Consider the following 24,761-nt stretch of genomic DNA (forward strand, 5'->3'; position numbering starts at 1 on the left):
ATAATAAGTATTCGAGTTATCCGGATACAAAAATTGGCGGATAACTGCAAGCCCTACACTACAACTGAAGAAGAACTGAACAAAAGACCACAATATTCGTACATTGACGCACCTGTTGCTATCTCTATTGCACACTCATAATTATATTACTATCACGCTCGCACAGTGACGTTGACAGCCGGCATCATATGCGGGACAGCAATATTATTATGGGCGTGCGATAGAGACAGCAACAGGCGAGACCCGCCGCTGTACGAAATTCCTTGTGTTATACATACAGTGTGTCCCTAGCCATTGGACAAAGCCGAAATGTACATATGCATTAGGGTATTTAGAACTAGTGTACAAAATATCCTAACAACCGGTGTAGCGGTTTCGAAGAAATTAACTAATTACCATTTTTTACTTTGGAGCACAATTACCATTTTTTACAGTATTAGTAACTCCTAAGGTAATATTCTCAAGAATAGTATGGAACCTTCTTCGACCTTTTTGATTATCTTTTTTATTTATGACACTAATAAGCTTCTGACTTTGGAAAAATGTCATAATTATCAAATATTTCGAACAAATTGTCAAAAACACTGCCAAAGATGAACACAGTGTGTTTCTTTTTGTTGTCGATTATTGCAAATAACTTTTGTTCGAAAAAAATATTTTTTTTATCTTTTGTCCTAATTACAAAAATATTAACGTCAGAGCATTCCCGAAGTTTAAACCTACGTGGGATTTCAGTGTTTGTCCAATGGCTAAGGTCACCCTGTATACTCATTCATAAACTATTCGTGCAACATTTCATATAAAGTTCGTGTTATGCACGAAGACGCGCATATTTGTCAAATCTAACCTTTAAAAACATTACGATACGAGTCAAGGCGTCGTCACGATTGACACGACACGATCTATATCATTACATTAATATAATGAGGAAAGGGGCAATATTTACACCTCAAACCACCGCAGAACAATTAACCTTTCAACTTAACTAAAGAAAAGCGGATAATCCTACAGTAAAATAAACAAAGCTTTTCCTAATACTGGCTTAAGACTAATAGATGTAACCCGGGTAAGTGGAAAGTAATGAACGTATGGCGTGACCGTTGCTTCTAGTTAAGCTTAGTTAACCTGTGACAAACCTCTTATTCCATTTTAAGGAGATAAGGGATTTGCGACTTTAGCCCAAATACCTAAGGTTGCAATCCTCTAACTCTATTCGTAGTAGATAAGAGGTTTGCTACAATAACCGACATAAGGTTAAGTTGTAACAGTAAATGAGGAAAAGGGAAAGTCAATTGAGAATGAGGAAAGGACTTTTAATGTTGTCCGACTAACAGCGAGTAAACAATTTTTTCTGGACCAATTACTATTGACAGCTGACAGATCAAATCCATACTTAACAGTTTTAGAAATTAAAATCAGAATCATGCAGTAGGTACTGAGTGAAAAGCAGTTGGTTAGATAGGCCTCAATAGCATGTGCAAGACGTGGGTTGCGTCATTAACAAACTATTTAAAATGGAGTTGGACAGGACATGTTGCTAGGCAGAATGATGGCAGGTGGACTAAAATGTTATCAGAGTCGTGGCCGCTTTCGAAGCCCCTGGCGTCTGTTGGCTCATTGGGTAGACGACATTCGGAAGACTGCCCACTGTTTGAAGTGACCCACTTTGGGATGAGATCAGCTCAGGACCGGGACAAGTCCTAAAAGAGACGCAATGGGCGATAAAGGGCTAATATGATGAAGATGATGTGCACATTGTGCACGCTGCTCTGCTGGCCAGCGATCCATTGAATTCCATTGTCACTTATCAATCCGCAACACTCACGAAACTAATAAGTTTTTGGCAAAAATTTCATTTTTGGTACAAGCTTTTATCGCTGACTGTACTTTTCTTTCCCCAAGTAACGAATACTCATCGAGACAATTCTAAAAACCCCAAACACAATTAGGTTACGTTGTTTTATCAGAGTTCCTATGGCCACCTCCTGTCTCCATCATCAGATCATCTCGATGGTACCATAATATTGCATTGTCACCCGACTTACATATGTATGCAAATTTTCAGCTTCATCGGAAACCGGGAAGTGGGTCAAATTTAACTTGCAAGATTTGATTACAAACAGTCAACGGTCAGGTGAAAGTAAATAAAAGCTTGTAAAAAACCCCTCTGCGTCTCCCCTGTTAAAAATATTTGTATTTGAAGTCAGAAATCTGCCACGAGACACCCTGTTCTTATAATTAAGCATTAGTTAAAATAAAACGGGTGTTATTAACTATATGTAGTTCGTGTCATGGAAATTTCGCGCAGATTTGTCAAATCTAATCTTTAATAACATGACATTACAAGTCAAGGCACGCGCCTTCGTGAATGGCACGATCTACAACGGGTGAAACTCCAATCGTTTCCAAAACAACTTTATTACTGCTAAACTACGTCGGCCGCTTGAACAACGCGCAACGATCGATTCAAATGCAAAAGCCGTTTTATTATTATAAGCAGGGGCGCATTTAGGGCAGCGGCATCCCCCCCAAAAATCATCTAAATCCCCCATTTTCTTTAAGTTATTTTCTGTACCTTCAAGGTTCAAACACTCCCTAACTCTCTTAGATACACCGCTCATTTTAAGTTTGAGAAGGTGAAGGTTTAAACTAACTTGTCAAATAATTCTCCTTTATCAGGAACTGAAGATCAATTTTGTAACATAAGTGACATCATCAGCATTCACTGTAGCAATACAAGGATCCCTTTACTTAGCAAACAAGGCTAAATCTACACCTAGCACAATTATCCCCCGCAGTGCCACTATTTGCTAACCTCGCTTTAGCCCCCAACTCGATTTCCAAACGTGAGGACAATTTGGACTTCAAAAATTATATCTTGATTCGATATTGATACCAGTATCTCGTCCGCATCAGGTAAATCAGCTGATAGGACGCACATTGGTGCCTTTGAAATGTGGTGCTGGCGAAAATATATATTGCCCCGAACACCGTACTAACGCATCAATGGCTTGGAAATCTGACGTCCGGTACATGTCATCCAGACCATAGAGAAATATGTAATAGATGTCGCGACGAACGTTTAATAATGCTCAACATTTTTTTGCTAATACTATAACCGGATTAACCGGAACTCTATTTTCAACTCCTTCTGCTTGTAATATTAAATAAATTAATTTTCAAGTAAATTTTCGTCAGTCGCGACAGTTGAGACATCTAGTGTCAAATAGCGGTACTGATAATTCCGCTACTCGATGTCGACTAGGAAAATAAGCGTTTTGGTATACACTTTTGGTCAGTCGCGACGCTCATGACAACTTGACGAAACGGATGTATTTTTTATATTTTTATTATTATTAATTTTCAACAATAATTATTGTGTCGAACATAATTACTTAATGATTAAAATTATATACATTATATTAAAAATTAAAATAAATATTGAACATAATTATAAATAATTACAATTATAAGGTCAACTTCAAAGGTACACTTCCAATTTAACAATCACTTACTAGAAATTACAAATGAAAATCTCAAGTCAAATCAAATGTCAGTCTACTTTTCGTTTCGTCGTTATGGAATGAGCACTTCCTTACTTATTTCTCTATGTCCAGGCAGAGGTCCTGACCCAAGCAGGGAGAAAGGTTGTCAGTATAAACTACATATTCAACTCTCACTTCTCAGAGTATATATACGTCAGAGTATATAATCAGACATATCAATATGATCCTGAATAAGTGCTAGCGAGTGGCACCGATATCAATAACAGATTAAGATAAGACTTTCAATGTTCGAATAGGCACCTAGGGCGCTAGTGCTCATTTAGAGGCTACGGGGCGGGTTAAATTGATATTTGTTCTGCTTTCCGGGTATTAACAGCACTTAACTAATTGTAGACCGTATCTCTTCGCAATAAGGTTCACGTTAGGTCTGCGTCAAAAGTAGTGTGGGAGGCTGTGTCGTTATATTAAACGATGGGTTAAGTGGTACATGGCGTTAAGGGGAACGTAAGGGGAAATGGGAACATTACGGAGTAATCGCAGCGGCAGGTCGGAAAAATAGACATGTATTAAGAAGCAAACTAAAGAAATTAGGATAAAACATCAGTGCGCCATGTTTTCAATATGAATTAGTAAAGTTGCATCCACACACACCGCAGTTAACTTTTGTGAAGCAAGTGTGGAGCAACACTGTGCAACAATAAGTTATTAAGTGACAATTAAAGTCCGTGACTGTACAGTCTGTGCCCTAACATAAGTAAGTATCCAGTTTTCTATACTTTTCTATGGCGACGTAGGTCCTAAAGTTGGGGGACACTTACTGTACAATGTATACGAAAACAACAGGAACCTGTGACCTTTCTCACAAGTGCAAACCGACTATGATACGATATTCCATCATGGAATGCCAGTGCCTATCTTCCGGCTTCATCATCAGAGCTTGAAACCTAATCGTGGCCAAAGTTCATTACAAGACTTTTCTTACAAATCCAAACACAGCTATGATACGTTCCATCATGAACTTCCAGTTGATATCTGCCGGCTCCATCATCAGATCAGTTCAACAGTACCATATTATTGTATTGTCATCAGAACTACATACAGCTGCCAATTTTCATGACGCTACGATCCTTGGAAGGTGGTTAAATTAGTTACCTTAGATTCCATTACATAGTTACATACAGGTCGACCTAATATAAGCGTGTTAAAAAAGCCATTTTGTTACTAAAACTAACCTAACCCATCTAATGAAAGTTTCCTATTAAGCGAAGATACATGATTGAGTAAGATGTGTATAATCTAAGACAATTTTGTGCTTGGAATTTGACAGGTAAATGAGATGGCGTTGTACAGCTCCATACTATCCATATTAGCGGTAACTCTGGTTGTCAAAAGTTGACGTTTCACAATTCAGTTGGAGGTCTAACTAAGAGGCAAGTTCTTTACTTAGACTTTACCTCTCTGTTACAATTAATTATCTTTGCTTTTAGGGCGTTTCTTAAAAAAAATCCAGTTTCATTAATTTTGTATTTTTTCCTAAATTTTGTTGTTTTTTATACTCTAAATCACGAGCTCTTTCGATCCTAATGGGATCAAAATATCCCAGAGTTTTTTCCTATTGTGTTATACCACTTCCTACTTTGTATGGCGGTAACAAAAAGCAAAGTCTGAAAAACATATGGACATTTTGGGACACCTTTTTCTCCTATAAGGATGAAAAGATGATCCTGACTACAAATAACATAAGTGACAAAAAAGTCTGATAAAAAAGTGGCAAAAAAAACAAACGCTCATCAAGCGTAAAAAACGTGTCGAGAAGAAAGCCTAATGGGCTAATTCAAATAACAATCATTTTCATTTCATCATTTTCTCATTTACTTAACTTTACTTAAATTCCGTAATAAACGCCACTGGGGCCCTTTTCATCATAATAAATCATTTCCTAAATCAAGGTAAATCCCCTGGGCGCCAATCGCCAATTTCTCCCTTTGTTATCAGTATCACCCGTTTTTATATTCGCTCGTTATGTAGTTTACATGTTTTGGCTCCAGGGAAATATAGGGTTTAGAAATATTGAAATTGTGTATGTTTACGATAATACAAAAAACGCCATTCACACGCCAATATCATAGGCGCAAGTATCAATTGTAAACTAATAAGCTTCATTCGAGAAAAAAAACAGACACAGAAAAAAATGAAAATTTACTAAAAGTGACAGGAAAAAAATAACAAATATAGAAAACACATAGTGCTTTCTAAAAAAAGGTGTCGTTAACAAGTACCAATGTAAAGTTTACTTTATTACATGATTGTAAATGATGAATAGGTGTTCTTGGCATCGAAAAGGTTAAGGTACAGTGTTCGATGGGCAAACGCGATGTCTGACGAATATAGGTTGGAGTGTGGAGTGAGACAGGGGGGTTTGAGCTCACCGACACTATTCAACCTATATATTAACGGGTTAATTGAGACGCTCAGCAATACACATGTCGGATGTCATATAGATGGGGTATGTGTCAACAACTTGAGTTATGCAGACGATATGGTGTTGTTGAGCGCGTCAGTGTGTGGGATCAGGCGAATGCTGAAAATTTGTGAAGCGTATGCAACTGACCACGGCCTCAAATATAATGGGAGCAAGAGTCAGTATATGGTTTTTGAGACTGACCGCAAAAATACAATCGAGCTTCCATCTATATACCTTAATGACGCTCTTTTGGAAAGAGTTGATTACTTTAAGTACTTGGGGCATATAGTTGCGGTCGATCTCAGAGACGATATGGACTTGGAGAGAGAGCGAAGGGCCCTGTCGGTCCGGGCGAATATGATCGCTGGAAGGTTTGCAGGATACTCTATAGAGGTGAAAGCAACATTATTCAGAGCTTTTTGCACTTCCCTCTATACCTGCTGCCTGTGGGCGCAGTATACGCAACGGGCTTATGGGGCCCTTCGTGTACAATACAATAACGCATTCAGGGTGTTGATGGGATTGCCCCGTTTCTGTAGCGCGTCAGGTATGTTCGCTGCGGCGCGCGTAAATTGCTTTCACACGGTAATGCGCGGGCGCGCCGCATCCCTGATGCGTCGGGTGCGGGGCAGTCCCAACATCATTCTGAAGATGATAGCCGAGAGGGTGGATTGTATCTATTTATCACACTGTGGAAGATTACACTCTCCCACTAGTACTGTCGTATGGTAAAGCCCGTTTAATAAATTTAGTTTTTTTTAGTTAGTTTAAGAAGATATGTGTCTCTTGTTACACGAAATAAAAGATTTTTATTTTATTTTTTTTATTTTATTTTAAGCGCTTGTGCCATTTACCCCCTTATTCATAAAACTTTACAAGCCTTAATTAGTAAGAGGTATGGGCATTATGATGGACCCGGGCATGACCTTAAACTACGTCCAAAAGAGAGGTTGTGCATTGTGAATGTCATTTCGCTTTATGTGGTAGGGCACAGCACAGCGGATGTCATTCCAGATGTAGAGCAGAGCCCAACTGATGGGGAAGTACCTCCACCTTACAGAAAACCGCAGCCAAATAACACTTGACTAGACCTTACTCATAATGTTGACTGCCTACTACTACTTAAGTAAGGTTGCCAGAGCTCAACCAGGGTGCGGAGTGTTAGGGTCGGCAACGCGGATGTAACTCCTCTGGAGTTGGGGGCGTACATAAGCTACGGAGACTGGTTACCATCAGGCGGCAAAAATGTTTGCCACCGAAGTAATATAAAAAAGTAAGTTTATATTTTATCCCTTTCTTGCAAATACACAAGTCAAATGGCAGATTAACACGAACGATTAATATCTAATTGAGGCTTGTACCGGATTTATCAATAACGCCAATGTTTAAGCCAATTAAGTTGTTCAGCATTTTTTTTATTTTAGAAATATTTTAATTATATTAAATATTTGAAACGGCTGTTAAATTAATCCAATTAAATATTTTTAACAAAAACAAAAATATTAAATTATAAACGTCAGTATTAAAAAAACTCATTTGTGCTACTTGGTTTGTATATATATGTGACAATAATTTAAAAAAAACTAGCTTTTTTTTTACAATCCATAACTCCCGCGGGAACAAAATACGCCTTTGTCCTTCACCACACCTGCATGAAATGAGATCTTTTTCGAGCAGGTGTGATGAAAAAATAAAATAGCACACAACTCGAAGACAAGTCATACTGAGGTCATGCAACCAATGAAAATTCACCACCTTCCCATAACTTCCATTACCTCGTTATTTTTTTTACGTCCACCCAAAAGCCTTAAGCGGCAAAGATTATAATGTCATTTACGCCCTTTTAATTTAAAGGTATTGTTTCAAGAAAGCAGTGAAATTCAAAAGTTATATTATAACTCTAAGAGCCATCAGAGTCGTATGGCTTCAGTTACGAATTACTTTGGTCGCTTTCTGAAACCGAAAAGTTTGGGTTTTTGGTTAAAATATATATCATTATTTTGTGGCTTCTTTAATAGGTAATTTCTTCACATTTCAAGTTTTTTCAAATAAACATGTTTACAAACAAGTTTGAATGAAAAGTTCTTGCTTTCAAGTATATACACGGTGCCCGTGAGCATTGCGAGAGATTTTAACAGTATATTACTGATCACATTTAAAAACTAAAATGTCCTATAAACTTTTTTGGAATTCGCCTAATTTCGGAATTAAAGCCACTTACAAATAAAACATCTTTTTATTGTTACTTAGTGCAAAACGCCTTTTTGATGGCGATGTTGCCACTATGGGACCTAGTCCAAATATCCTTATTGATAGATGTCAAAACGTGACAAGTAACACTTTACAAAAAATATGTTTTACAAAAAGAAATTAAATTATTTTTAACTTACAATTTTACTAATAGCGTTTACATTGTATGTACAAATACATACAAAAAATAGTTTTTTTTTTGTGAAACTGACCTAAAACTCATATAACATTTTTTCCTCCCTTTGGCCTCAGAAATTCGTGGTTAAAATCTCTCGGGTTCCTCGTGGGCACCTTGTACATATATTTGAAATTCGTTATTCTACTCACGTTCCTTCTTCGGAAAAGTAAAGCTATTTGTATAATCTGTTATTCTCCATACGGCTAAAAGGGGGCATTGAGTTTTGGAGATTGGCTGGATGCCAGTAGCTTTTATGGTTTTATCCTTATTTTATACCTTATTGGTCTTTTGGAATTTTGCGCAGAGTGATTAGGCAGAGTGGTGGCAGGTGGACTAAAATGTTAACGGAGTGGTGGCCGCTTTCGGATGAAAAAGTCCTTGGCGTCCGTTGGCTCGTTGGGTGGACGACATTCGGAAGATTGCGGGTCACTTCTGGATGAGATTAGCTCAGGACCGGAACAAGTGGCGTACTAGAAGAGAGCCCTATGCTCAGCAGTGGGCGGTAAGGAGCTGATATGATAATGATGATGGAATTTTCGATGGTATTGAAAAACGTGCAAACGACGTGCAAGTCGATTTTTTTTCAGTCTGTCCATCCAGCTGACGACTTCGAACTTCAAATTGTCAACAATACCTATGTTATTTATCAATCATAATAATAACCTAAGTTTATCATTTTGAATGAGATGTATAAGGAAATTGTATACTTTTTGTATCTAAAACATTTCCATACACGTGTCGTGTTATTAATTTATGGTTTATTGAATAAACGCGTGATAAAACTGATAAATATTATAAGATTCATGAGAATTTTTCGACTGATCCAGTGAACGACGCGTGTCGCACGTTTTGTACAAGCACACATAGTTGCATTAGTTCAAATAAAGAAATATCGCTGTTTAAAACCACTACAGACCGTCCGTGTATATACTAGTTTCCAATCCAATGTTTAAAAGAAAGCTGCGAAATAGAAGCGAGAAGAATTGTCCACATCGTTGATAAGGTTTAACCGTTCAAAACATATCGATTGTAAAATAATTTGTTTCCTAGATAGTCTTCTTCTTCCTCGCGTTCCTCGCTCATGGGAGCCTGGGGTCCGCTTGATAACTAGAACCGGAGAACCACGTGACCCAGTCATTCAGACAATAAGGTTTTTGCACCTTTGGCAGACATTTCGTACTGTCATCGGCCGAACAAGTCAGTCACTTTTTTTATTCACGATTCAGATCCATATGGAATAGCTGTTAATTATGACAATTCAATGTACTTACGTTTTCCTCGACGGTCTTCTTGATCTTGGCGCTGGCCTCGCTGACCTTGGCTCCCGCTTTGTTGACGGCCGAGTACAGGAAGTTCCCGAGGGACTTGGCCCCAGCTACCGCCTTCGTCGTCACTGTGAAATACTTCGCTGTTAGTTACCGCTCGACATTAATGGGTAACAGGAGGTAGGGACCTTACAAGTTTGATGTTTTATCATACAGTTACAGTTTTATGAGTACAGAAAGTATTCGATGTTGCGGACGCTGCACCTACCTACTTATTACATATACAATGTGTTTGTGCACGTATAGTGGAGCCGTTAACCATTGCCATTGTTAACCATGCTTGGAATTGATGCCCTAATTCAAAAGCTATCGAATGATAATTATTTTTTAAATGTGCGACAGATAAATGGACAGATATTGGTACATTAACCAAGTGCAGTCGTGTTTGGCGCCATAAAACTTTGGAAGGGTGCATTTAAAATGGTTGACAAAAACATAGGAATGGGCGGTGATTTGTCGATAAAATCAATCGTACTATACGTGGTTAACGGCTCCACTATACGTGTACAAACACATTGTATAGGTAGATTTGTGAATGTAAGTACAAAGGTTAGAAATGTTGACCTTTGTAAGTACAAAGGTTAGAAATGGTGACCTTTGTAAGTACTAAGGTTAGAAATGGTGACCTTTGTAAGTACAAAGGTTAGAAATGATGAGCCCTTGGGACCATTTTACACTCACACTTACTTGCCTTGTCACAAATGTTACTATTATATATAATTGTCATGTTAACTGTGCAATCAACCAATTGAAAAGTGAAAACATAGATACCATGTCACAGTGACCATTAATATGAAAAGTTTAAAACCATGAGGGATCTCATATTACAACAATTAGACCTGATTCCAATAAGTTAACCATAAAAAATTGGACTGAGTATTAACTGAAACAATGTTTTGAAACAATTAAATCAAATATAGAGGTAGCATTCATTATATAAAACAAACAGAAAAACGAAAAGAAAACTTCGAAGAATACGTCTATTAAACGTATTACGTATTAAACGTGTAATATATTATAAAGACATGTATTCTTCGAAGTTCTTACGTATAACATCGAAATTGTACATAAATTCGTTGAGTTAGTAAAGAACAGAAAACAAGAAAGAATACTAACGCTCCTGCATATCAGGTACTTCGATGGCGTCAATCGACAACAACTTTTTGCCGGAGGTTTCTGTAAAATGGACGAAACAAAACAGGGATAACAAAATAAATAGAAGAAAACAGGTTTATAAAATCCTACTTACAAACATAAAATAAAATGTAGTGTAAATAGCTAAAAATCAAATTAAACTATTCAATGTAATATTGAAAAGGTGTAAATGAAAATCTAAGATCGTCGCAAGAAAATATGAAAATAGGGCTGTAGCACCTAAAGAATGGGATCCTCTGACAGCCTCAATCTTTTAACTGAGGTGTTCTGATACACACCATTACCAACCATTACAAGGGTGCCGCCCGTGGAAGCGGGTCTGCTGTCTGCGCCTCCGGTAGCGCTGCGAGCAAATACGTTAAAACTAAGGTGTTCTGATACATACCATTACCGACGCCCTGAGGCTGCTCCTCGGTAGGGGTGCCGCTCGTGGAAGCGGGTCTGCTGTCTGCGCCTCCGGTAGCGCTGCAAGCAAATACGTTAAAACTAAGGTGTTCTGATACATACCATTACCGACGCCCTGAGGCTGCTCCTCGGTAAGGGTGCCGCCCGTGGAATCGGGTCTGCTGTCTGCGCCTCCGGTAGCGCTGCGAGCAAATACGTTAAAACTAAGGTGTTCTGATACATACCATTACCGACGCCCTGAGGCTGCTGCTCGGTAGGGGTGCCACCCGTGGAAGTGGGTCTGCTGTCTGCGCCTCCGGTAGCGCTGCGAGCAAATACGTTAAAACTAAGGTGTTCTGATACATACCATTACCGACGCCCTGAGGCTGCTCCTCGGTAGGGGTGCCGCCCGTGGAAGCGGGTCTGCTGTCTGCGCCTCCGGTAGCGCTGCGAGCAAATACGTTAAAACTAAGGTGTTCTGATACATACCATTACCGACGCCCTGAGGCTGCTCCTCAGTAGGGGTGCCGCCTGTGGAAGCGGGTCTGCTGTCTGCGCCTCCGGTAGCGCTGCAAGCAAATACGTTAAAACTCGCCTTACTCCGCACAGAAGGCGAAACGTTTCAATTTAGATGGGTCTTAAGGCGAGAGAGGTGAATAATACGTCAAATTGTCCGTGATGAATCTAGGGCTTTTTCGCTAGATTCAGTAGATTCTTTAAAAAATCTCAAAAACGGTCTAAATTATTTTTTTCAGTATAATTAACTTACCTACTTGAAGTAGGTATTGGAATGTGCAATCGCTCACTTCCAATTAAACTTTATCTTTGGCTTTGGCGTTGATAGTTGAATGTTGCCTTTAAGAAAACATTTAAGTGCCTTTGAAGAGAAGACAAAAAAAGAGAGGCACTATAGATAAAAACGGAAAGATCTGCAGCTCAATTTTGCAAATTTTTGATGTTACAGTAATACACAGGTTTAAGCAATATAGACCTAAAATCAATAAAGAATAAGATTCTAATTCCAACTTGTAAACAGCCTTGCGTTAGACCACAAAGTTATTCTGACAAGTGCAACGTCAAATCTGGCAATCCTATCTTTTGCGCTATATGCTTTGTTACTGCCAAGTCGTTGCAATCAGCTTGGTCTGTATTCAGGACCTAGCGCCCCGGCCACGAAACGCACGTTCCGAGCGTGCAAGCTCGACGCTGACCGCCGTACATGGCTTAAAAAAAACGTACAGAGGACCTAGCCAAGATGACAATCGTTCGCGGAGAAACGAAATTAAACGCTGTCCGTCTCTATCGCACTAATAAGAGTGATAGAGAGACAATATCATTTCGTTTTTTATTTTCTGCAACGGATTTTCATCCTCGCTAGACCATCAGAGGTCGGCATCAGCGTCGAGCGTGCGTTCCCTGGTCCTCGAGTAAGCTATGATTAAAACAAGGACAAAATGACGTACAATCCACGCACCATCGATTATACTTGGAGAGCCTTTACGCTCGGTTACACTCCATTTACAAAGCGACAGGAAAGTGGAAGCTAGTCGATTAGTTCAATTGAACCTCTATTGTCCAAACACGTTCTAACATCCTTGACCATTAGAGAGACCTTAAGACTTTACAATAAGAATTACGAATGGTCAGTTAAAAGTTTCTTCATTTGATCGAAATTCAGTCAGTGAATTAATGAAATATCGTTGCGTAGGACGAACTGCAGTAGAATAATTAGAGTAAGTGTTGACAACTTTCAAAAGCGTGTGCTTGGTATTCGAAGACACGGTACATTCAGTTGTATTTATGTTGCCAAAAATGGCCTTCCTGTTACATTATAGTACAAACACAAAATACTTCCTAAATTAAAAAAGATCACTTCATTCATTCACTTTACTAAAGTTTTATTACTTTCCGGAGCAGTTAAATTTTTTTTCGCTTACAGTTCACAAGTCTAAAATGAAAACTTGAATGAACGTGTTTAGACAGTTGAATCTTAAGTCGATAAATAGACAAAAAAACTGATTTAATAGAATGCACAACAATGAGAAATAAAAAATGGGGTCTGAGCAGAGTCAATGAGTTCACGGAGGCGTGTTGGCTAGGAAATGATCTGTTATCAAATACTGTTGTTTCACTACAAATGTATGTCTAGATTTTAGAAAAAAAATCTGTTAGAATGAGTGTGTGAACATGTGTCTTCATGGATTAATGGTGCAATTACACTACGTCGCTTCTGAGACTTCCGAGGACTTACCGCGACTAACGAAATTCGAAATTTTGACATCTGTCTTTCTACGGCTCTTGCATATTTCAGTGGTAGAGAGACAGCAAGATTTTGATTTTTGATGTACGGTAGGCCTTCTGAGTAGTACACCGCATCAAACAATGTCCGTATCCTGGCAACCTCATACTTTGATTCGCTAACCACATGGTGAACGGAAAGACCCAGTATAGTTGCAACTTAATCGGGATTATGTTAATATGTGTGCAGCTAGTGAGTTGGCAGTTTTCAGTATTTTTTTGGCCGGCTACGCAATATTTTAGTGAGAGTCAGAATGGCGGGTGTACCAAAATAAAATCAAATGAAAAGCATACCATATTTTTGTACCTAATTACTCATTTTATATTTTGCTTGCTATTACAATTTTGCAGGCGTTATAATTTTTCAAATTATCGATTTAATTTTTAAGAAAAAACGCTAAGGTACAATTATTTTTATTACGCCAGGATTTAGTACCTTTAATGTTTAATCTGTTAAGTTCAAATAACTCAGAAAATCATGTCTTAAAAATGATTTTTCTTAGGAAGATATCTTTGAATTAGCGCCTAGCCTTTTTTAACGCTAAGGTACAATTATTTTTATTACGCCAGGATTTAGTACCTTTAATGTTTAATCTGTTAAGTTCTAATAGCTCAGAAAATCATGTCTTAAAAATGATTTTTCTTAGGAAGATTTCTTTGAATTGGCGCCTAGCCTTTTTTAAGACATGATTTACTGAGTTATTTGAACTTAACAGATTAAACATTAAAGGTACTAAATCCTGGCGTAATAAAAATAATTGTACCTTAGCGTTTTTTCTTAAAAATTAAATCGATAATTTGAAAAATTATAACGCCTGCAAAATTGTAATAGCAAGCAAAATATAAAATGAGTAAAACTTGGAAACCAAAAATAAAATGACTCGTATTATAATTGAATATGAAGGTACAAAAAAGGTACAAAAATTTGGCTTTTATAGAATTTATCAATAACCACGGGAACATAGCGTAATAAAGTACACCCGCCATTCTGACTGTCAGGATGGCGGGTGACCTGTTTTTTGGTGATAACTTTAAGTACCGTAAGGTACAATTTTTTTTAAAGGAGGTACTAAATAGTACAAATTAGGTACAAAAATATGGTATGGTTTTCATTTAATTTTATTTAGGTACACCCGCCATTCTGACTCTCACATATTTTAACCTTGACGACGATTAGCCGATTTCAATGACAGGAAGAGGTTCTGTATTCGGTTGTGTCATTCTTTATGTATTTTCACCGATTATTCCGAGCCTCGTGGTCCGATTTGAGTAATTCTTTTTTTTTAAAGGAGTTTCCTCCAATATTAAATTTAGGGAACTGGCACTGACTTCAAACATGTCATATCAGTTGGTAAAGCTTATACGTAAATAGGATAACATTTTACTTTACTTTTTGAAATTTTTATTTTCTCTTTTAGTTTCTTTTATTCTCTGAACACAAAGTCCGGAAAGATTTCATAATAGAGGTGATTTCGTGAGATCCTGTCAACCATAGCTAAGTTCTTAGCTATAAAATACAAAATGGTGACAGTAAAATTGAATATGGAAGTAAAGAGAAAAATCGCGTGCAAAATATGTGTTGGAAACAGTATACTATCAATGCGACCCTTAACTGCGGAACTAAACTGTAGAATAAACTTCCCCGGAACCTTCAAGAAAATAGCGTACTGCTATCTTAAATCCGGCAACGCACTTGCAACTTCTCTGGTGTGACAGTGGCCATGTACGACGGTAATTGCTTACCATCTGGCGATTCGTTTGCTCGTTTATCTCATGTATAATTTAAAAAAAAACCGTCTGCGGGATAAACCGTCCCTCTTTTACTGTCAGTTACTGAGAACCAAATGCTTTTGACTGTTGGAAATAAAAAGTCTCGCTGGTTATCGATGAAGTTGCCAATAGTTTACAGTAAAGATGTTTCCGCAGGCGGATTTGGCCGCATTGACCATAGTGTGGTTTCCAAAATAATGAATCATAACTTTCACTTGCTGCTCAACATGTATTGTATTGTCAGATGTAAACTGCACTAGCGGTGTATGAAATTAATTAAATTACTTTGTCTAAAATAAGTTAAATGGTTCAATTCCATTGCAATGTCATAAAATCACAAAGAAATAGTCAGTAGTGTCAGAAAAAATGTAAGTGACTATAATAATGAGACCAAGAAATTTTCCTTGCACGAATAGCATGTTTTTAGTACTTGATAAAAACATCGACAATCCTGTTCATCGATAAGGTACCCCTTCAACGTTAATAATTTTCCATATTGCTATGCACCCATTATATCAGTGAAAGTTGAAAAAAAAAATTATTCAGTTCAAGCGGATTTTTTCAATAAGAAGTTTGGCACCCGAAAATATGGAACTAAAATTGGTAGTTTACTACGAGAATCATGTAAGAAAACCTGTGCGATGGTTTTATCTACAGTTATAAGATATCGATAATATAAGAAATCGATGAACTAAATATCGAAAGGAAGTCACTAGCGTTGCCCCGTTCGTGCTAGAAAAATCTCTTAGTCTAATAATAATAAAAGCATGAAAACCCTAAACTTAACAGTTTTATTTAAGAGTTTTACAGTGTACCTATAATTATATTTTCAACATGGCAACACCGAGAATATATATGTGGTTGGTGATATCGGTTACATTATGAAAGCAGTAAATGATCATTGCATATTTGTGGCGAAAATATAAAAAAAATGCGTGTTTAGTGCTCAAAGCTGAGACGCAAAGTGCTTTTGTGAAGCTTAGGATATAAGTATGCTGTTCCAGATGACTTACAATCTTTATGATGACTTTGTTCACGTTCCTAAGGTCTGTGTGATTATTTCCGTCAAAGGCAAAGGACTATAGGGACCGTGCGCGTTGGAGGGTCTGCCATCTTGTGGCCTGAATCGGAACCATAAACATGGACATGTACACGTCACGTGTTTTCTTGTGCATAGTAGGTTCTGCCATCTTGTGGGCTACATCGGAACAAAAAACATCACATTTACGCCTCGCCAGGCTGACGCAACTAGGAACAAAATAAGTTTTGTATGGAACTTGTTTCGCAAATCTTTGCCAACGAAGAAAAATAAAACGTCAGTGCTATTTGTTCTGTCAAGTTTACATCAAGTCAACTGTCAGCCTAATTGTTTAGTTTGTTATGAAGGCTTCAATGTTTTGTTCGGGTATTTCGTGCAATTTCTTTATTATTTAGTGAAAATATCGAAAATAGTGAACCGTGATCAGAGTAAAGAGCGACTTTGTTATAATGCCACCGAGAAAATGGTTTACTAAGTGTGAAGTATGTGGCAAGCGAGCCACTCGAGAAAAATCACGAAAAAAGGGATTTTATGGCGAAATTTCCCTTGGATAAAGACCGGTACGTATTGCTTACGTACTTTTGACCTTATTTTAGTGCAGCAGGCTTTAAACACATCGAAAATTTGATATTTTATATTATGTTTAGTTGTGAACTAGGGATGTACTAAAACTATCGATAATTGTATGTTTATTTGTATATCAATGTAAGTAATTGAATAAAATATGTGAAATTTCCTGAGAACTTGCATGCAATATGACACAAAATTAATTCGTCGAAGATTTTCAGTGGAAAATTATCTATCATCTAAGCATTAATGGTCATTATTTGACATATCTTGACATATGGGTTGTTGATAACTGGATGCTGAAAAACATGATTTATAGATGCATATTAGCGCTAAATAATCAGTTGATCATCTCATTAGCAAATACTTGGAATATATACTGTAGATAAAGTCATGTTTGTCCAAGGCTGTATGTTTTCAGATGCAGGCAGTGGGTCAAATTTGTTGCGAACGAAGACCTGACGATACATCTTTCCATAGAAAAGTAACATTTATTGAAACATGTATGTGCAGAACATTTTGAAAATAAAGCTTTAAATAAAAAATAAAACACGACTTACGAAAAACTGTATTAAAATAATTCGGGTCCACATTAAGCCCGACCAGATATTAGTCCACTCAAAGAACTATCCACTATATAACATACAACTTAAATGTGGACTCGATGCTAACCTGATTTCGAGTACAAAATTTGTAGACAGGAGCCTATGTTTCAACCCTCCCCATTTTATCGATATCGATAAGAATCGCAAGCGTGTAGCGTACTACACTATTTAAATCGGTTATGTTGGTATTATGGTTCCTTGACAGTTCTTTGTCGTAGATTTTGGTAATGATTTGCGAAACAAACCGAGTCCACTCGCTAGTATGGAAGTCCCGTCTCTTAAAACGTAGTGATTATATGCTCTTTGCGCCTCGCGCCAAAAATCTGACGGCTCCTGTGCTGCCTCCTATAGTTCATGCACGCTCCCTATGCGTCAAAATGGTTCACAAACCAACAGAGTTGAGACTTAAGAGTTATCTCATTTAATAGGTCTTTTTATGTAATATATTTTATTATATGGATACCAAGTTGAATTCCATTGCAGAACTGAAATAATAAAGTTTTAATCGAAATGTGCGTCCATACAGGTTCCTTCGATCGTTCAAACTATTTGCCACGCTCGCCCGGCGGTGCGCGCACATCTGCCCTGCAGCAATCCTTACTTACTTGTACTCTATTGCCTAGGTAATAAGGGTGACGGAATGTTGACTTAAATACCAACATCTCAGTTCTGCAATGGGAATGGGTTCTGCGCTTAGTGCCCATAGAACGAAATGAAGTACATAGAAATACCTATCTAATAATGATCTAACTCTCATCTCTGTTGTTTTTTGGACCACGCTTCATTCAGTGTATAAAATTTTTTTCAGGCACTGAAATGGTTCGTAAGACTGTATGTACAAAAAATTGCTCACTCGTCGACATGGCCATATCGCTCCTGACTTCTCCTCGCGACTCCGTCATCTATTCTAAGTAACTCAACAACTTCGTAATTCGTAACACTTTAATGACAGACATTCACGATCTGACGGATGAAAAAAAAGGTTCCAATAGCTTATTGACGCTTGAAACTAGCTCTAATTTTGTAATATGCTATCCTTAAAACGTTAGAGGTAATATTAAAGCTTAATTATACGCGATTAAGTCCCTTTTCAATCTAGTTATGTTTGGACTTTTATTAATATCCTCAAATCTTTGTAAAAAAATTAAATAACGATGTAAGTTAGGAAGCTGTTTCACATTAGTAAAACTCTAACCTAGGAATGCAATACAAAACTAGAGTGGCTATTAGTGACCTATGACACCAAGCGCCATTGAAGTCAGTTTGTCAAAACAGCGTTAACAAAATCATCATAAAGAACCAGAAACAACACACCGAAGCTCAAAAAGTAAACTCATTTGTTCTGCCGCCCCTCGTACCTATTATACCTAGAGTTATCATCATCGTCTTTCTCCGGCTTGGGTTCTGCTGGTTCTGCTGGCTCTGGAGCTGGCTCGGCTGTATCGGTGGGAGCCTCGTTTTTCCGGAGCCCGGGGATCGGGATTCCGGATCCGAGCCAGCCGGTCATTTTGGACTGTACGTTTGTGAGGAGCTCGAGCTTGCTGGCTCCTTTTGTTGGGCTGCAAATGAAAAGAAGCTTGAGAATTTGGATCACATAGTAGTAGTCCTACCCAAGTTTCAGTATCTATCAAGTACGAGAAAGTTTTTAAAATATAAACAATTTATGGGTGAATCCAATTTTTTTACTTGTCACTCGTCAAGTAGTCAAGTAGCCATAGTTATGGCCTCTTGGACACTTTTAAAACCCAGGTTGCGTTGTTTTAAATAACGAAAAATACTTTTTAATGACATTTATAAGCCCTTTCCATAACGGGCCATCTAAGCATATTTGGCCGAGCATTAGCAAAGGTCTCTATTCCAGCTATGGTAAAAATACTTTTGTATGTCCAGTAGTCTCCTCTGCAGGTCGCATTTCTCAATCAATCCTATTGAAATTTTATAAGCAGTGTGTAAAATTTTGAAATGTTTTCTGTTGTTTAATTTTTTCGAAAATTTTAAAAATGGCGGAAATTGGCATGTACACAACTTAAGCGCCAGTAGGGTCTAATGACGCTTATGATATAGTGACTTCGCGGTGAAATAATGACTCAACTTAGTTAATGTTATTTATTTTTAAAATATTTAAGCTTATTGTGAGGTCTGCTGCTCACAGAGCCACCAGTAGTAGAATGTAGTATAACATTTCTTCGAACAAACTATGCTACTACATATTGTTAGCTGGCTGATGTTTATGAGGCTGAATTATTTTTGAACTGCTTGGAAATTATAGGTACAATAGAATCACGATAAACCGGCACTTTGATGGTCCGGTATGTCTAGTGATCCGGTACTAAAATAGAAGTGCAAGTGATCATTCTATGTCCAAGTTTACTATCTACACACTGCCTTCTCTTTAAAAGTGGCTAAAAACCATATTAACAGTAGAATTTTCTTTGTACTTATTATTTTAGTATAGTATAATAATTATAATTATATATGTATAATTATTATACAACATACATCAAAATATATGCAGATTTGCTCTAATTTCCAGAAATCCGAATTTTCTACTAATATGGCACTCTTGTGTCAGTGTTAGTGCCCAATTAAGGGGATTGTACAGTAAATTTCCAGCCATAAAGATCATTGACCCCACATATCATAAATAAGTGATATAATGGATTCATTTAATGTAATTTACTTTTTATGTTTCTCTAAGCAGACATCATGCAGCAGCATAGAGCATGTGGCCTTGAATGATTGATTGAACTATAAGCTAAAATTAATTAAATCAATAATTTAATAAATCAAGATAGATCAATTTAACAACCAAAGAAACTATTGAAGGCAGCCAGATAAGAAGAATGGAGGACTTTCCAAATAGTACAAAAGGTTACATTTATTTGAAGATGATGTCAACGTATTCCAAGAAAATCTTATTTGAAGGCAGAAACATCATTCTTACAAGAAAGCTTCATATATGTAAGTGATATATAATTCAACAGTATTTAGTGATATAAGCTACAATCAGATACGAATAAACATATGGGTATAGATATAAATGAACAAATAATTTTCAATATTTTATAACATATGGTTATCATTTCACATTCAGTGATTCACAATAAGGATGACATAATCTGCAAAGATCCATGTTTTCTGATTAGACTCCTGGCTCTTAATGTTCTTGACCTAAATAGTCTGTTCGCTGGATCAATATTCCACCATAGTTATGCAAACAAATTTCACTGCAGTGCATAGTTCAGTACATTGCAACTTGCAACTGACTTCTAGAAACTTCAAGAGATTAAACATTAATTAAAGCTCAGATTCTGCGGTTTACACGCAGTTTCTCACGTGGATCGTTAAAATAAGGGTTTAAGGGGCTTACGTAAATAAAGTTTATTTGTTTTTTATCAACCGTACAGCGATAAGGATGCAACGAAAAATGTAAACAAAAGAATGTGCACCTCTGTCTTTCGCCTTCCGCCGTAGGTTCCCCTGTCGCTTCTTTCGTAGGGGTCGGGACTTCCTCGTCCTGGGGCTCCCCTTTCGCGGCCCCCATCCACGAACTAACCTGATTAGTAAGTCCTGAAAACATTTTCACTGCCACTAGCTAACCCGAAAACTACACAAATCACAAACACTCGACTATTTCACTACGCTGCGACAGTTTCGCACATGACACACCGGGACAGTCTGCGACACGGCCGTGGAAAGCGCGATCAGCTGAAAAACTAAAGGGAACCACGATCGACCAGGAAAATTCGACGAGTTTTCACTGCGCATGAAAACTTGCGCTTTTGCGCTATACGTTTTTATGACCGACGTTTTGATACTGCATATAGTAGTTTAGTGCTACAGCTTTGTATTGTAATGAAACTCAGCTAAAAAGCAATTTATTTTATATGAATAAGAATTTGGTTGGTCTCTGAATGTTAAAAAGTCTCTCTTCAGTGCTAAAAAGGTTGAAAAATTTATATTACCTAATAATAAAATAATCCAGTGGAAAAACAAAACGAAACATCATACTAAATCATTCATTCTTCATTTGTACATTCATTCATTTGATTGACGTTTCTTTTCCATTCAAATCATTCGTTCAAACATGACGTTTTCCGATTAGGCTAGCCAGTTTTTTGTTTCCATTTGTGAATAATACTAAAATCACTCGTTGTTTATGTATAATGTAATGTAGTGATTAGTGTTCCTAGTGTCGAATAAAACAACTATAATCCATTACGCGGACCGTGCGGCAGGTTTGAATTTCCAAGATGACGGAAACTCGACGACAGCAACTACATCTTGGTAAATGCATCGAAGATTTGGATAAACTGCATAATATTCCAGATTTGAAGTCTAAGAGAGCTACTGCGTAAGTGTCCATACAACACAAAGTAAATTTCGCCTTATTAATTGATTTCTTTTTAGTTAAATTGTCCTTATTTTGAAGGTTATGCAAAACAGCGCAAAAACTTTTCGAGAGCGCAGCGGAGGCCCGTGAAAAGGGCGACGAGGAGTACTCCTACGTGTGCTACATGAAGTACTTGCGGGTCGTGGCGTGCATTAGCAAGGACAAGGACTATTTGAAGGACAAGAACTATTTCAATCAGATGTTAGGGACCAAGAACCCTAATAAGGCTATTGATGCAGCTGAAGAGCTAAAGAATAGTCTTATTGATAGGTGAGATTCATATAAATAAATAAATATTATGGCACAATCCTACACAAATCAATCTAGTCCCACAGTAACCTCATTATGGCTCATTTGGGTGTGGGTGAGTGGGTGGGTAAATACTTATACACAGAAAACATCCGTAGCTCAGGAACAAATATCTGTGATAAACACACAAAATGCCCTTACCAGGATTCAAACCCAAGACCTCCAGCTTCATTGGTTATCCTTGGCTTCAAAATAGACCAATCTTTATAAAATCAATCCTGCCGTAAGCTTAGTAAAGCTTCCAATGTGTACCGAACAGCAGCATTAATATGTAACAAAAACCATCTATCCATAAATCAACACTGAAATACACTTAAATCGACCGGGATATAAACCGTGATTACCTTATATATTTTTTGGACGGTGCGAGAACACGCATGCGAGTTTTTGATCGGTCGCCCAAATGCCACAATGTAATTTGCATACCGTCTAAAATGAATCAAAAAATGAAAAATGAGCCCTAAGTCAAGTTGATCGACAGCTACGTCTGGGAGGACGTCGTCATTAATTTTACTACTAACATTTTTCTTATAGGTATAACCAGGAACAGAAGAAGAAACGACTGAATGACATCCAGGAGAATGAGGTCATCAAGCAGAAGATAGATGAGAACCGGAAGAAAGCGCTGGAGGCTGCGCCCGCGCCTGAGCCATCTCAGCTTTTGGGGCTGCCAGGTTAACCATATTCTACATTTTCCAATCGCTTTTCGTTCAAGGAAAACGTCTTGGAGAAACCATACTATGCTCTGTTTTTTTTAAGATAAAAATTTTTCTAACCTCAAAAGTAGGGTAATTACCATTTTCTTCGGAAATGCTTGAATTCCTATGATATCTAATATTGCGGTACAATAATATGTTGACGAGACTATTATTCCGCTTTAATTTTAGAGGAAGAAAGTTACTTGTTTTGAGGTTATAACATTTCTAACCTGAAAAAACGGGGTATAGGTCTAGTTTCCTTTCTGTGTTGGAAGGTCGGATAGCTCTTACTTTCTTAAAAGACGCCTGAGTCATTTCTTGGGTTAAGCTTTCCGGGCGAACCTAAGGCTCCCCAAGTGAGCCATAACAAGGCAAAACGAACGGACACGACGTTAGGAAGATGATGATGAATAACTGAAACACGGTTTTGATCTACTGTCATCATTTAGGTTCATCAAATTAGGTACCAGAAAGAAAATCTTAATTCTTTAATTTAGGTGTGTTCTGATGTGCTCAGAATATCAAAAGCGACGTTCGGTTCTAACATATACCAAAACCACAACCCGATACGATTTTTCAAATCATTTTAACACCAAACCTTAAAAATATATGAGCATTTCTTTCAGAAAGGATATCAGATCTATCAACAGTTGTTTGTCACTTTTCAGGGCTAGATGAGGTGACCATCAAAAGCGAGCAGCTATACAACATCCTGAAGAGCGGCAAGATGAAGGTGATGATACTGGACGCCCGGCCCGGCAAGGACTACATTGAGTCCCACATCAACTGCCCCTCCTGCATCAGTGTGCCCGAAGAAAGCATTTCACCAGGGTAAGAGAAACGTGACTTACTTCATACTGCGTAAAATACATTACATTTGATATGGAAAGCCACATACATATTTGTGTTTTATTATGTTTAAAAACTGTTACTAAACTGGCCATGGCCATAAAAACTTGCTATTACTTGAAATAGAAAACTGTAAGTGCAGTAAAAAATTACTAAATAACAGCACATTCGCGTCCACTGCTGAACATGTGCCATTTCATGGATTTCCATGTTGTTCTGTATGCGGCGGTTCTATGCCAGGTCGGCCCTGCCGTCTTTCTAATGTCGTCCAACCATCTGGCCCGTGGTTTTCTGTCACCTCGGCTTCCCAGTCGAGGTCTCCAGAACAGTACTCGCTGGCCCCATCGGTCGTCATCACCGGCCCATCCCACTTCAGTTGCGCAATTCTTTTGGCGATGATGTCGGTAACCTTCGTGCGTTGTCCTCATTCCGAATTCTGTCTCGAAGGGAGATCCAGAGCATCGCGCGCCATAACTTTCTGCTCCACTTTTAGTTGGCGGACCCTTCCGACAGTCAACGTCCATGTCTCGCATGCGTAGGTCATTACTGGTAGGAAGGATTGGTTGTAAACCGTGGTTTTCTGTGACTTTGGATTCGAAAACATCGCCCAGCTTGCCAAATGCCCCCCATCCCAATCGAATGCGCCTACTAATTTCAGCATCCAAGGGGTTACCGTCGTTATCGTTTTTGAGTTCCCGATATTTCGAGGCAGTTACATGCATCTTGTTCACGGGTAACTGAAGATAGCGGGTGGGTGCGCTGTTCTAGTGAAACTAACCGTAAATCATTCAAAACTGTTAATGTTCAAGTTTTTAAAATTCTTTAACATAGAGCCATTAGAAGCGTTTTTTATAGAGTCCGTCTAAGTCAACTTTGCACCAAATAGAATAGAAATTTGACATTAATTATGACATTCCACACTTTGTCATTGCAAATCCCACGCAGAGTTACCCTGGTCTGACTCTTACATC

General features: G+C 37.9%; 3 protein-coding genes across 11 annotated transcripts in view; 1 reads left to right on the top strand and 2 right to left on the bottom strand.

The window, feature by feature from the left end:
• LOC133531380 (synapse-associated protein of 47 kDa) overlaps positions 1-21,271 on the bottom strand; it is a 184,485-nt gene extending 163,214 nt beyond the window's left edge. For 2 of the 8 annotated variants that reach the window (XM_061869622.1, XM_061869579.1), the window contains exons 1-5: positions 20,991-21,271; positions 18,900-19,100; positions 11,630-11,709; positions 10,840-10,899; positions 9,670-9,791 (exon numbers count right to left, since the gene is read on the bottom strand). In XM_061869622.1, the coding sequence (XP_061725606.1) occupies positions 9,670-9,791; positions 10,840-10,899; positions 11,630-11,709; positions 18,900-19,100; positions 20,991-21,121 (594 nt within the window). In that variant the 5' untranslated portion in view covers positions 21,122-21,271. Of the gene's footprint in view, positions 1-9,669; positions 9,792-10,839; positions 10,900-11,629; positions 11,710-11,751; positions 11,832-18,899; positions 19,101-20,990 lie in introns of all 8 variants that reach the window. The other 6 variants (XM_061869587.1, XM_061869627.1, XM_061869608.1 and 3 more) reach the window with 6 other exon arrangements.
• The window catches only part of LOC133531428 (uncharacterized), a 357,292-nt gene that overhangs the window by 103,723 nt on the left and 228,808 nt on the right, over positions 1-24,761 (bottom strand). The gene's annotated exons all lie outside the window — the stretch shown is intronic.
• LOC133531205 (ubiquitin carboxyl-terminal hydrolase 8) overlaps positions 21,490-24,761 on the top strand; it is a 53,937-nt gene continuing 50,665 nt past the window's right edge. For both annotated transcript variants that reach the window (XM_061869344.1, XM_061869384.1), the window contains exons 1-4: positions 21,490-21,895; positions 21,974-22,204; positions 22,778-22,917; positions 23,610-23,772. In XM_061869344.1, the coding sequence (XP_061725328.1) occupies positions 21,795-21,895; positions 21,974-22,204; positions 22,778-22,917; positions 23,610-23,772 (635 nt within the window). In that variant the 5' untranslated portion in view covers positions 21,490-21,794. The remainder of the gene's footprint in view (positions 21,896-21,973; positions 22,205-22,777; positions 22,918-23,609; positions 23,773-24,761) is intronic.

The sequence above is a fragment of the Cydia pomonella genome, chromosome 2, assembly GCF_033807575.1.
Source record: "Cydia pomonella isolate Wapato2018A chromosome 2, ilCydPomo1, whole genome shotgun sequence".
Taxonomy (NCBI): Eukaryota; Metazoa; Arthropoda; class Insecta; order Lepidoptera; family Tortricidae; genus Cydia; species Cydia pomonella.